Below are 14,673 nucleotides of genomic sequence, written 5' to 3'. Positions count from 1 at the left end.
TGGAGACAGGGTCTTGCCAAATTGCTCAGGACTTCACTAAATTGCTAATGGCTTTGAACTCATAATTCTCCTACCTCAGCCTCCCAAGCCACTGGGATTATAGGCCTTTGTCACAATGCCCAGCTCTGGCACTGTTCTTGATGCTGTGGATTCAAGGGCAAATAAAGCACCCGAGGTCCTTTTTTAAATAGTACTGGGGTTGTGGCTCAGAGGTAGAGTGCTCACCTAGCACATGCAGGGCCCTGGGTTCCATCCTCAGCACCACATAAAACTAAATGAATGGAATAAAGGTATTGTTTCCAACTACAACTAAAACAAAATAAATATTTAAAAAAAAATAAAATGGTACTGTGCATTAAACACAGGGCTGTTTGTTCTACCACTGAGTTGCATCTCTGACCCTTTTTTAGTTTTATTTTTCCCCATATTTGTATTGTTTTAAAAAATTTTTTAGTTGTAGATGAACCCAATACCCTTATTTTATGTATTTATTTTTATGTGGTGATGAGGATCAAATCCAGGGCCTCATACATGCTAGGCAACTGCTCTACCATTGAGCCACAGCTCCAGCCCCATGTTTTTATTGTTGCATTATAGTTGTACATAATGGTAGGATTTGTTGTTAAATATTTGCACATGCACACACTACAACAATACAATTTGGCCAATATCATTCCCAGTATTTCCCCATCTCCCCGCCCCCCGCATCTCTCCCTCTGGTCCCTTTCCTCTATTCCACTTCAATTTTCATAAAACCCACACCTTTCTCTTCCTTTTCCTCTCTAGCTTCCACATATGAGAGAAAAACATACAACTCTTGACCTTCTGAGTTTGGTTTATTTTGCTTAACATGGTCTCAAGTCCCATCCATTTTTCTGCAAATGATATAATTTTATTTTTCTTTAAGGCTGAGTAAAAGTCCATTGTGTATACATATCTATTTTTTTTTTAATCCATTCATCCACTGATGGACACCTAGGCAGGTTCCATAGTTTGGCTATTGTGTATTATGCTGCTATAAATATGGGTATGCAAGTGTCATTATATGATGGCTTTAATTCTTTAGGATAAATACCAAGGAGTGGTATAGCCTCATCTTTTGAGGAACCTCTATACTGATTTCCATAGTGGTTGTACTAATTTATAATCCCACCATCAGTGCAAAAATGTTTCTTTTTCTCCACATCCTCTCCACCATTTATTATTGTTTCATTTTTAAATTTAATTTTTTCATTTTGAGACAGGGTCTTGCTAAATTGCCCAGGCTGACCTTGAACTTGTGACCCTCCTGCCTCAGCTTCCTGAATAGCTCGGATTATAGGCATGTGCTATCACACCTGGCTCACCTGAGATTGTGGCCCCCTGGTTTTGTAGCCTGAGAGGGGAAAGCAGACAGGTAAACAGAGTGAGCAAGAGAGTTTCAGAATGTGATAATGAGATGGGCTGACACAGTAGAGAGGACTGGGGAGGGGAGGGAGTGGTTTAGATTGGTGGCCAGGGAGGGCCATGCCTGTGTTCCTGGAACAACAAGAAAGTGGGGGTGGCTGAAGCAGCATGACAGCGAGGGGAGCAGATGGGCCTGGAGAGACCAGGTGAGAAGCCATGCTGGCTTGGACTCAGGTGCTAGCAGCAGGGATGGGGAGAAGTAGACGTGAGGAAGGGTTAGGAGGAGAGTCCACAGGACATGGTGACCGATGGAAGATGGAATAATGAATGGGGAGGAGGGTGACAAGGATGACTCAGATTTCTGGCTTGGGCATTGGAGACTAGGAAGAGGGGTCATGGGAAAAGTCCAGACTCTGGCATGGCTCCCTCACTGGCTTCAAAGTGAAGGCCTGAAAAGGAAAGCCACTTGTGCCACAAGCCCCAGTCAAGAAACCGACTACTCATGCAGCTGCTGGATATGACAGTTGCCTCAGGCAAGTCCAAGTGATCATCGCCACCAACCCAGCCTTCCACAGCTGGCACCAACCTACAGAGAGTTCAGAAGGACACTTTTTTTTTTTTTTTTTTGGTACTGGGGATTAAACCCAGGGGTGCTTAACCACTGAGCCACATCCCCAGACCTTTTTATATTTTATCTAGAGACAGAGTCTTACTGAGTTGCTTAGGGCCTCGCTAAGTTGCTGAGGCTGGCTTTGAACTCCCAAGCCTCCTGCCTCAGCCTCCTGAGCCACTGGGATTACAGGCTGTGCCACTGTTAAAGGCTCAGAAGGACACTTCTGAGTCCAGCTTGAGGGGTTGAAGGGGCTATTCAACATGGCCTTCAGGGAAGGGCAAGTATACTGAACCAAACCAGAGGAATATGGTAACCAGGGTGGTGTTTGTTCAAGGACTGATCTTGTGATAGAAGGAGTCCTCTGAAGTCATGTCGGTGTCTCAGCCGCTTTGTGGCTCTGCTTATCTAAGAGCCCCTTGTCTCAGGAGAACATGAAGGCTGCGGTTTAACCGGAGCAGGATTTTGCTGGGAGGCAATAGGCAGGCCTGGGCTGGGGGAAGTCTGGACTGAGAACATTCATTATATCCTCATTCTGTTACTTACAGGACAGACAAATTTGTTAGAAAAGATATAAAAGGTGGCCTGTGGAGATAGCTGGGGTGGGAGGAGGAAGAGACCCCAAAATGCAGTCTAAACGGGAGATCAGAGTGGCTAGGGCAGGTGCCTGTCTCCGGAAATGACTCTTCCACTCTCATTAGCCTGCTTTTCTAGCTATTATCTGTCCTTGCTGCACCTGTCCTAGAAGGGCATTTTTCTCTGCTGTCTATTTTAGTGTGTGTTGGGGGTGGGGGGGACACAGGCATTTGGGGTCATTGTCTGGGAATGAATCCTGGACAGCAGGAGGCTGCTGCTCTCACTCCTGGTCCAGTCATCTGTCACCCAGCGAGGGCAGCCGGCAGCGAGGCTGCGGACTGCCTAATGAAGACAGAGAGGTGGTTCTGGCTGTGCACAGGTGCCGCTTCCCCATTAACAGAGGTGACATTCCGAAACAGTACTCATTACAGAGCAGACATTGGATAGGGCTGGGACATATATTGATGGCAGCAGGGCCAGCCATCATCTGTCTCAAATCCCATTGCCCCTGAGCAAGCGATGGAGAGAGTAAGAAAGAAGCATCCCGAGTGTCAAAATGCAGGACCCTCGCTTTGCAGAGCAAAATGAATTCTTGGGGACGGTGGACACTGAGGGCCATGTCATTCTCACTGCTGCTTGCAGATCTGAGGGTCCTTTGCTTCAGGTCCACCCCCAATGCCGAGGAAACCCCCAGCTCCTTTCTTCTAGGAAGCGCTGATGTGCAGGTGGCTGCGGGGCTGGGGGTGGGGTGTCTGGTCCTCCGAATCAGACCTGGATCTGGAGCCGGTGGAGTCTTACTTTGGAGATGGGAACCCGCCCAAGTTTTAGCCAGGAGGCACGGAAGTGGGCTGTGGAGAACTTCCAGACAGAGGGTTACCAGGGACCAGGGGCAGGAGGACAACCAAAGGGGTCCAGAAGAGGTAAATACGGGACAGATCTCCCTAGGATGGGATGTGTGGTTTCCTTGGGACAAAAGCAGCCTCACCACCTTGCAGAAGTAGGAGTGGAGGATTCCGTGGCTCCCAAAGCCAGGTACGAAGGGGCCAAAGGAAGAACCAGTCTTCCCCGCAGGTGCACGATCACCCACGCAGACCCAAGCAGCCCCACGGAGCCCCCAACAGCGGGCCAAGCACTCTGCGCACGCGCACTCCACTCACTGTCACCGCCGCCCCCCTCCGCAGTGGGGCGCCCCCGCCCCCGCGCCGCTCGGTTTTAAACCTGCAGCAGACGGAACTCGACTTAAAAATAACTATTTTGACAGTTGCGATGTAAATATGTGAGTGACGCGTGGGGCTGTTTTTCCTTCACACTTCCCTCACCCCGCGCTCGCTACCCCAGCCCCAGCTCGGCTGAGGCTGAGATGATGGGAGAGCGCCGCCTGCAGGATGCTCCCCAAAATGCATCCGAAGGAAGTGGCCGGTCCTCAAAGCTTACAGCCAGTTTGGGGCAGAGGGGTGGGGAGAACCCAGCTCAGTTTCACCACATCACATCGCCCTTGCATTTGGGGGTAAATATATTTGTTTATTTTTATTTTTATTTATTTATTTATTTGGGGGGGGGATCAGGAATATCAGGAATTGAACCCAGGGGCACTTAACCACTGAGCTACATCCCAACCCCTTTTTTAAATATTTTGAGCCAGGGTCTTGCTGAGTTGCTTACAGCCTCGCTGAATTGATGAGCCTGGCTTTGAACTTGCGATCCAGTTGCCTCAGCCTCCAGAGCCACTGGGATTACAGGCGTGCGCAACCGTTCCTGGCGCAAATATATTTATACACTGTCCTGTCTATTACCTTACAAAAGAAAGTTATCTAGGACACAGATGAGCTAATTTAATAATGCCTGTCCTTCCTATATCTCTGCCTTCAATTCATTTTGATCTGTATTAACCGAGACTCTGACTGTACCCAGCACTGTACTAGATGCAGTAGAATATGTGTGACATGCAAAATGCACAATTGCTATTCTTCCAACTAAACCTTGGAAGAAGGCTAATCTTTGGCTAACTGGCAATGAACACCTGCTTTGGTTCAGGCATTGAGCTAAGTAAGCACTTAAGCATCTGACTTGATCCTGGAGAAAACTTATAGGGAGGGTATTATTGTCTACATTTTATATAAGGAAAGTTGAAGTGTGGGGACATGAAGCTACATCTGCATGCTACCAGGAGAATTGAAATAGGAACCTAAGCCTTAAGCTCTGCCCTTATCATCAATTGAGTGGAGGGGAGGTGGAGGCAGAGTTCCAGCCACCCTGCAAGTTGGGGAACCACGGAGACCCAAACAGCATCACCTGTCTGTCTGGTCACCAACACTATATCTTGGACAGAACCAGCACCCTGCCCAGTACTTGGGCCTGCCCACCTGTGTCTCTCTCCTTCATCCAGCCACAGGCATCGTGTAGAATATGAGGGGACAGCACATATTTTCAAGGTTTCCCAATTGTGTCTTTGGAAGAAGGGTAGGGGACAAGGTGGAAGAGTTAGAGAAAGAAAGAGAAAGGGAAAGAGTGAGAGGAGGGCTGGAGAGTGGACACGGCCCCATAGTGCCACGAGAGAAGTTCATGCTCAAAGCTCTCACCTGCCCATTTTTGGACCCCCTCCCCCACTCGGTGGTGGCCCTCTCCTCTTGGCCAAGTGCCCACTGAGGCTCTCATGCTCTTTCTCCCCTTCCTAACAAAACCTGCTTCAGCAAGGCTCGGATGTAGTCAACCATGCTGTAGGATGAATGCCCAAGGGATCAAAGCCTAAAGTTAAAGAGAGGGGGCACTAATGAATTATCAGATATCAGACTCCTGGAGAGGAGAGGAATTTGGGAGCAATAGGGCCCACCTGTGACAGAAGAGGCTTGGTACAGCACTTGTTGGCAAAGTCAATGCTAGCTCTGTGCATGTAGCCAGGGGCAGAAGTCCAAAGATGTTGGCAGAGGAGAGAAGGACCTAGGTCCTGAACATGCTTTCCTCTCCATCCTTCAAGGTGAGCTCCAACTCTGCCTCTTCTAAGAAGTCTTCCTGGCCTGTCCCACTGTGCACACAGTTGTGCGCCCTCAGACCTCTGACCATCCGAAGCCTTTTGTTCGTACTCTGCCTAAGGCATCTGGTGTTCTTTGAGCCTTTGTCACATTGCTTTTTATTACACTGTGAATTCTTCAAGGGCTGGGGCAATGTCTGATTTCCATGTTTCTCCTGCAGCTCCTCCCATGAGGCTTTGCACAGGTCAGGACTCAATACGGATTGAATGGAATGGATCTAGTCAGCGATAGCACACCACACACATCTCCTCACATGTGGGGAGGGCCAGGTGCAGACAGCAGAGGGGCTGGTGGCAGACATTCCAGCTGACTCCAGGACTTAAAGGCTTGGGCCACATAGGTCTGCCCCACACCTTCCAGAGTGCTTTGTACCAGACATCATGGTGGCAGAGCTGGGCAGAAAGGTGGCCACCCCTCCCAAGAGCGGTCAAACCATGGCTGCAAACTACAGTTGCTGTGTGACAGGCCTCAAGCCACTCCTTGCCCTACAGGGGATTGGCTTAGGGCTTAGGGTTAGGTCTGATGACTCAGGCTCTCTGTCCTGTTATAGGGCATTATAGGGCCCCTTGCTTCAGAGATAAGAGGAATTCTCATCCCCCAATCCAAGTGCAATTGTGGTAAATTTCTTTTTTTCAATATTTTTATTGATATTTAATGCACATACCACATTATATTAATTGTTTTGTTTTGGGTACCAGGGATTGAACCCAGGGGCACTTAAACACTGAGCCACATCCAAGCCCTTTTTTAGATTTTATTTAGAGATAGAATCTTGCTGAGTTGCTTAGGGCCTGGCTAAATTACTGAGGCCAGCTTTGAACTTGCAATCCTCCTGCCTCCAGCCTCCCTGGCTGCAGGGATTGCAGGCATGCATGCACCACCCAGCCATTATATAATTCTTGTTCTTAATGATATGCCATCTTATAGCATCTTTCTCTCCTTATAAGTCTGAAAATTCCCTTATGTTCTATGAAGCCCAAGGAAAGGTCTTTATTCCTATAAAGGCACCTGAAATTGCATATGACCCTATTGCAATACTAAACCACCTTCCTTGTTCCCCACCCCTGCCAGTTTTTCCCCACTATTTCTCTGAGATTCTTGGAGGCAGGAGGCCTGGTTTCCCTCCATTTACAGATTGCACAAATGAGACTCAGAGTTCCAGGGGCTCAGGGTGTCCCTGCAAGTCTCCTCACTTCATGTCCATGCCCCTGCCTCTTCCTCCTAGTAATTCTTCCTCCTCTCGGCAGAGTCAGTGGAAGCACGTCTGGCTTCCGCTGCAATGTACTACAGTGTGAAATAAACACGGATGCCCCATCCACCCTGACAACATAACTCATTTACTGCAAAGGGATATAATAAAGTCTGTTTATTACAGCAATTAACAGAGCAGCGCTTGCCGGCATGCTTTTCAGTGGCAACCAGAAAAGTGCTTACTCCAGGTGCATAGATTCAGGAAACCATGCAACTTGAGCTAAAATGAAACCAATTAGAGGCTTAGTAAATGGGTCTCAGCCACCCCAGGAAATTCAACCATCCAGGAGGCAGTTCAGCAGAGGAAGAGCCTCAGTGCAGGGGATAATAAAATACAGATACTCTACTGGGGTAAGATCATGACCTGTATCCAGGGTCATGGTCTTGAGGATGTGCATATAATGTACCCCTCAACTTAGCCACCCCCCATGCTGGGTTCAAACCTAACTGATCTACTTAGAAGCATATAGGTGGGGAACATTAGCACCATGGACTCTCAGGGGGCTACTGCCACTGCAGTGAAGATGGGGGACAGGAAGAGGACCAAATTGTGGGCCAGGGAGAAGAGATGGGGAGAACAACTCTTAAGTCTTTTTCATTAAGCCCTGACTTTAAGAGCTTCCACAAGACCTCAGGCTCAGCCTGGGGATGTGGCTCAGTGGTAGAGTGCTTGCCTAGCATCTATGAGGTCCTGGGTTCAATCCCCAGCACCACATTAAAAAAAGACAGAAAGAAACGAAGACTGGCTCAGTGGTGCATGCCTATAATCCTCCTCCTTTGGGAGGCTAAGACAGGAGGATCCTAAATTCAAGGCCAGCATGGGCAACTTAGACCTTGTCTCAAAATAAAAGAGGTGGGTATGTAGCTCAGTAGTAGAGCACCCCTGGGTTCAATCCCCAGTACCAAAACAAGACAAAACCACAGCAGCTTCAGGAAGGGGATGTAGCTCACTGGCAGAGCACTTGCCTAGCATGTGCAAGGCCCTGGGATTGATCCCCAGCATCTTGGAGTAGGATAGGGGGACCTTAGGCTCCTGGAGGAAGTAGCTGAATAGGGGGAGTCTGCTTTCCAGCCTAGAGAATATATGTTGCCCTGTTTTGGCCAGAAAAACTGGACAAAGACATGAAGCTATTTGTCCTAGCCCTAGTTCTTTGGTGGGGTTTAGATGCCCCCGCAAAGACCTGACCGTGAATTAACCAAACTTAGTTGTTGTTTTTTTCCTTTGCAGGAGACCAGAGCTTGGCTCACACCACAGGATATTCCTCAGAACTGGGTCTGGTTTTCCCCAGAAGGGCAGCAGGCTCAGTCATGATCAGGCGAGAAAAACACCCTCAATAGCAGCTCTTCCTAGTTCCTCGGCAGCAGCCTCCCAGGTGACCATAGGGTTTGGGCACAGCTTCCCAGGCGACCAGGGAGTTTTGATTGCCCAGAAAGCATGAACTGGGTACCTAAGCCAGGTGGTAAATCAGAGGCTCCATAGTGCAGGGGCAAACCGCCGAGCAGATGCCCCTGGCTGAGGGGTGACTTTCCTTATCACTTCGCTCCTCTCAGGCCTCTGGGAGAAGGTGCTGTGTTGGGGGATGAGGGCAGAAGGCAGCCTGGCCTCTCTGGAACAGAAAGTCAGAGCTTTGAGCATCATGAACAACGGGATAAAAATAGCAGCATTGCCATGGCAACAGAGGCTGGGAGAGTCCTGAGGATCTGTCTGGGTCCTGCCATCTCCCCCTCCCACCTTCCTCCGCCCCTCAGATGGAACACTGGAATGAGCTGAGAGAGGAGAGAGGGCTACCCCAGATGGGGAGACAGCCCAATAGCCCAATAGGAAAACCCTTGAATTCCAGACCCTGGGGCTTTCTGCCAGAGCCCAGATGACCCAGGCTTGGGGGTTCCTGGATTTGGGAATTTCTTCCTGAGCATTAAGAGTTCCTCCAGGGATGGCCTGGGCAGCTCCCACCTCCTGTCCTGCTGGGTGGTCTCACCACCTGGGCTTCCCCATGAAAAGACAGGGTTTGTTTCCTCTTCCAGGTGTATGGTTCAGACCCAGGGGAATTTGGAGAAGGGGCCCCAGGCAGGACTGACCAGACAACCCTGGCACAGTGGATGGCCCCAGGTTGGTGAAAGGTACTCTGACAAGCCAGACACCCTGGCCCTAGGGTGTTTAGCAACCTGGACTTGGGGAGCTGTTTGTACTGGCAACAGGATGATGTCAGAGGAAGAATGTTCATTCCTTGGGAACAGATTCTGGTTCTTGTGGACCAGGCTGCCAGGAGTCCACTGGACACAGCCATTTCGAGATTCCCGTCTTGGATAACAGCCTGTCTTCATGATTGTGAACCAAGTCCGTCTCCAAAAGTTCAAGTCATATCTGGACACATCTGACACAATGTGCCCGCATAGTATGTGCCTTCCCGTGAGGTAGGGAGCGGGAATAGTGGCTCTTCCTTCTATGGAGGAGGCTGGGAGAGTGGAAGCCATTTGCTGTGCATTGAAGCCAGCCACAGAGGAGCACTGGGAGTTGCAGCTCTCCATTCCAAAGACTGTCATGAGTGTAGTGCACCCTATGGCCAGCACACGCTCCAACACTGGGCAACGTGCACATTCAGTCTTGTGCAAGGAACAAATTTCAGCCTGAGGTGCTTCCCCTTGCAGAAGGTAAGTGATGAGGTGGGGGGTTCCATCAGCTTAGAGATGGGCACATGGGCATCTGTGCAAGGGGAATCCCTAACAGGGGTTACCTAACTGGGGCAGGGAACAGGCCCTTGAGATATCTTCTAAATCTCCTAAGCATCTGTAGGAGGAAAACAAGGGAGGGAAAGACAGCACAAATGGGGTACCTGTAGTCAGAGTCTGGGCCAGCAGACTTATTCCTTTGGACCTGGCTATAGAAAGGAGGGGTCCTGAACCCTGCTGGGGGTACATTCTAGCAAAATCTCTGGGTGATTCGGCTTTCCCTCTCACTTGCCCAGCATTTCTCCGATCTGCCATATCTTTGGCCCACCCTCCCCACACATTGGCCATCTGTGCAGAGAACATCCACTGGAGAACAGGATCCCTGCAGCCCCTCTGCTCCCATGGCCTCGAGCCTCACTGATGCTCAGTTCCCAGAACTCCAAAACTCTGGACTCAGAAGGGGCTTAGAGGATATGAGGGCAGTCACCTTTACAGTTGAGAAAACTGTGTCCCAAACACAAGGCTTGACTAGACTAATGTTCAAGAAGAAGTGGAACCCAGGAGACCTGGCTCCTAGCTCCTGGCCCTCTGTCTCCCACTGTTAGTTAAATTTTTGGGAGCTGGGAGCTCGGAACTCAGTTAGTTAAATTATTGCCCCCCCCCCCCCCCGCCAAAAAAATAATACTCTCCATTTATATTTCTATGGACCCATTGGCTACATTCAAAAAGTCTTTCCCTGGGAGTAGAGAAGGAAATAACATCCTAATAAAGAAATCAACTTAAGACAAGAGGCCCCTTGGAGCTCATGGGCCAGGGTCCCAGAAAACACTCAATCACAAGGACCCCAAGCGCTGTTCACAGTTGTTTTTCCTACATTTAACAGCACCCAGCTTAATGGGGTGATGGGCATGGGAAGTTTCCCCTTTAGAGATGGGGAACACTAAGGCCCCCCACTCTTCTTTGAGGAAGACTCACTTGGAGAACTCTATACCCACATGCCTGAGCCTCACCCTAAGAGCTCAGTGGCCCCAGCTCAAGTAGAGTCTGGGAAGGACCATGGATTGGCCTTCACTTGAGCAGGGAATAGAGGGAGTTTGAAATGGAAAGGGCAAAATTATCCAACTAAATCCCTGGGAAGGAGTGAGACTCTTCAGGGCAGGAAACAAGGCCACCAGGCCCATCCCAGAAGGAACAGGGCAGAGGAGCCTGGGCTAGAAGTCAGCAGCTCAGCACACAGGCGCTGGGGCCGCTTAAGCCTTTTTGGGTTTTACCTGCCCTGGGCTCACCCAAGGGCATAGAGGTGGGTACAGGTTTCTAGACTGTTCCCCAAGATCCCGAGAGGAGCAAAGTTGCCCTTCCCCTGAGGACTCAACAGGGAAAAAATAGGGTGGTGGCTGCTAGGAGCTGCTGTGCCTTGGCCCTGACCAGCTTGAAGGTCAAGGACAGCTATGGGCAGGTGCCCGCTGGGCCCACACTCAGAATACCTTGGCCTTGGGACCCCACGGTGTTCCCATAGCAGGGGTCCAAGATATCCAGAGTCCCTCCTCAGCCAAGGGCGTTCTCCTGGGGGCAGCAGCTCTGCGTGGGCGTCCAGCCAAACTCCTGCAGCTGTGATCCTGGCCAAGGACTGCTAGGTGCACCAGGGAGAGCTGCCCCATGCCACCCCCACCCCCCGCCTGCGTTCTCCACTCTCCTGACCTTTCCTGGGGGTGAGCCCATGTGGTTAGGACACAACACCCAACACCTCTCAGTGGTGGGGATACGATTTCATCCTCCACCATCATAGGAGTGGTTTCTCCAGGGCTGCAGCCACGTGGGCCACACTAGGGACACATGCTCTCAGGGGCAGGCTGTCTGGCTTCTGTATCAAGAGAGCCCCCTGAAAGCTTTGCTGCCCAGGTCTTTGCTTGACCCAAGGCCTCTTCTGTCCATGGGGACAAAGAACCAGGGAGGGGGCTGGGATTGTGGCTCAGCGGTAGAGCGCTCGCCTAGCACGGGTGGGACCCGGGTTCGATCCTCAGCACCACATAAAAATAAAATGCATTGTGTTGTGTCCATCTACACCAAAAAAATAAATATTAAAAAAAAAAAGGACCAGGTAGGTGTTCTTCTGTCCCTTGTGACCCCACTGGCCTTTACTGCTGAATCTTGCTGTTAGCTTGAGGGAAGGACTTCTGTTTATAATTCTTTGGATATAAAAGGAAATAACAGATTGTCGCGGGCTGGGGCTGGGAGGCAGGGGCAAAGGAGGGGGTTGGAGGATGGAGGAAAGAACTCTTAAGCTGCTCTCTGACCTCACCAAGACAACCTTGATCCCACCAAATCTGCCCAGAGCCCAGGAAATGCCCCTGAGTGTGGGCGTGGGCTGGGCAGGCCAAGGCTGCCAGGTTCTGCAGAGGCCTCTGTCCTCCCACGTTCCAGGGAAAGGGGAGTGCAGTGCTCCTTCGGCCCTTCGGCCCCAACCTCCCATACCAGGCCACCTGCTTATCTGTCTCTGGATGCTGGTGGGGATGTGATGGGTCCTGCGCTGGTCGTCCCCATGAAGATGGCAGCGGGCCTGCTGAAGCAACAGAATCTGCTCAGAGGGTCTCTGTCACTGGCTTTCTTGTCCATGAGCCCCCCACAGCACCAGCTCCAGGCATGATGACCAAAGGGGCGGAGAGGCAAGGAGGGAGGGCGAGAAGAAAGAGTGAGGGAAAGAGGGAAAGAGAGGGAGGAAAGGGGAAGGGTTTTCTTTTGCTTCCTACCTCCTGGAAATGAGCTGGGGAAGGGGTGTCGGAAACAGTGCCAGAGGGCTGATGGGTGGGACAATGAGGGGAAAAGTCAAGGGAAGCCCAAGAGGTCCCCCTACCCTAAGTTTCCCCTGAAGGCACCACATGCCAGCATCCCTGCCCCCCATGGCTCCTGAGAACAGAAAAGCAGGGTGAGGCAGGGAGATGGAATAAATGGGGGTCACAGCTTAGTCCAGGAAAGGGGCCCCCAGTCTGGCCCCTGGTAGACAGTCCCTGAGAAAGGGATCAGTGCCTGGGAGGCAGGTCCCCCCACATCTGTGCTGCTGCCAGGGAGGCACAGGCCTCAGGGAAGTGGGTGGGTCAGGGCCAAAGCCACAGAAAGACTGCCTTGTGCTGGATGGAGAGAGAGCAGGGTCACCGCTGCCCGGCCTCTGTGTCCGGCTCTACTCTCCACCTCAGGCCTGGTCCACATGGCCCAGGAGGACATTGGGAAGGAGCTGGGAAAGATTCATCTCTCACCAATGCTGCAGCCCCAGGTCCTAGGGTCCCCACAGAGACCCCATCCTGACTTGGAGGTGGTCATTTCATACCTCCAAGTACCAGACAAGCCTTAGCCCTCAACCAGGGTCCGCAGGGCTGCTGGGTGGTTCTTTGCTGGAGTTTCCTATTGAGTATCAGCTCTCCTCATCCAAGGCAGAGTGTCCCTCCCAGGAAGGTTATTCTGAGAAGAGTCCCCAGAGCTCTCAGGGCAGGAGAGAATCTCCACTCCGTGGCCTCCCTGGGGCTTCTCAGTGTCTGCAAGGCAAGTGGAAGGTCCTGGTCTCCCTTTGTCCAGTGGAGACCTCTTTCCAGGGAGGTCTGAAGATTGGAAGCTAATGGGTGTGGGCATGAGGATGCCCAGGAGGCATTCAGGAGGTGGATGCCCTCAGGTTAGAGTCTGGCCAAGCGGGGGGAGAGAGAGGAGCAGCCGCTCAATCATGATGCAAGATGCTTCCTGCTGGCTTCCTGCTGCCAGCTTCATCAGCAGTGGGCAGCTTCAGGCCCGGAACCTGCTAGGGAGTGACAAAGGGGCCCTGGTTCTGCTCACACTGCTGTTTCCCGCTCTCTGTGAACGTCCTCCTTCTTCCTCTTCATCTTGCAGAAGCCGTGGAGGCCACAGAAGCAGGCGAAAGTGAACTGGGGCATGCCCTGGGTCAGGCTGGGGGACGCTCACCAGAGAAGATCTGTAGGGAAGGCAGCAGGGAAGAGGGGCAGGAGAGAGGCGGGAAGAGAGAAGCGAGCTGGGGTTATTGTTCCCAGAACCCTTGGGACTCGCTGAGGCTGCCCAGATCCCTCTCACACCAGCTGGGGGAGAGTCAAGCCATCAGATCACCACCTCTTTGAAATATCTGTGTTCCCTGATCCACCTGGAGCTGATGTCATCCAAGAGAAAGCCCAGCTACTGCCCGCTGTCCCCACCCTCTGCCTCCCCTCGTCACCACACACCTGTGGTTGTACAACAGGAAACAATGGGCTCAAAATAAGCTCTGGCCTGTGCCATGTCACACAGGTTCAAGGTGGGGAGGGGTCGGCTTGCTCCTTTAGGTTGCACATCCGATGATCCAAATGTGGGACTTTGGGGAGCTTGAAGAAACTCCTTCATCCAGCAGATTCTACTTTGCAGCCTGGAACTGATTCACGGACTCCTCCCTTCCTTAACAGACCCAAGCTGTCTGACACCCTTAGGGAAATCTATAGGAAACAGAACACGCGTCCTTTCACTGCCTAGAGTAACACGCACCCCCAACTCGCCATGCAGAGAACAGACAGCAAAGCCAGTTCTTTTAGCCAACAGGCTATTTTATTTAGGACATAGGTTGGGCAAAGGGGTTGGGGGCTCAAAACAAAAGGGAAAGACCTCCTTTCTTTCCTAGTCCAAAAGTCAGTCTGAGCCAGGTGCTTGGGGGCAGATGCCTGTAATCCCAGAAGCTCAGGAGGCTGAGGCAGGAGGAAGGCCAGTTCAAAGCCAGCCTCAGCAACCTATCGAGGTCCTAAGCAACTCAGCAAGACCCTGTCTCTAAATAAAACACAAAAAGGAGCTGGGGATATGGATCAGTGGTTAAGTGTCCCCGAGTTTAGTCCCCGGTACCAAACAACAAAACAAATCAAAGTCAGTCTGAGGCACAGGCTGAGGCTGGACTTGCCCTGGTTGGACACACTGGGCTCCACCTCTGGCTGACATGGTGCTTGGCCCAGGAGCCAGGCAGGGGCCACTCTGCAAGAGCGTGGCTGGGGATGGGAGGTCAGTTCAGTCCTTGAGGGTGCCCCTTTCTCCAGGCTCGCACTCTGGTTTCCCTAGCTGCAGCCTCTGCACATTCCCCCCATTCACCTCTCTGCCCATCCTGTGCAGCGGCCCCTGTGGGGGGAGCAGAGGAGCCAG

General features: G+C 51.5%; 1 protein-coding gene across 1 annotated transcript; it reads right to left on the bottom strand.

Moving 5' to 3' along the window:
* Positions 1–13,337: 13,337 nt before the first annotated feature.
* Positions 13,338–13,439, bottom strand: Blacat1 (BLACAT1 overlapping LEMD1 locus). Its single transcript, XM_071619735.1, has one exon. The coding sequence runs from the start codon at positions 13,437–13,439 to the stop codon at positions 13,338–13,340; it is 102 nt and encodes a 33-aa protein (XP_071475836.1).
* Between the last annotated feature and the right edge of the window lie 1,234 nt (positions 13,440–14,673).

This window comes from Marmota flaviventris, chromosome 12 (genome assembly GCF_047511675.1).
Source record: "Marmota flaviventris isolate mMarFla1 chromosome 12, mMarFla1.hap1, whole genome shotgun sequence".
In the NCBI taxonomy this organism is placed as follows: Eukaryota; Metazoa; Chordata; class Mammalia; order Rodentia; family Sciuridae; genus Marmota; species Marmota flaviventris.
This window is presented reverse-complemented; position numbering and strand designations above follow the sequence as displayed.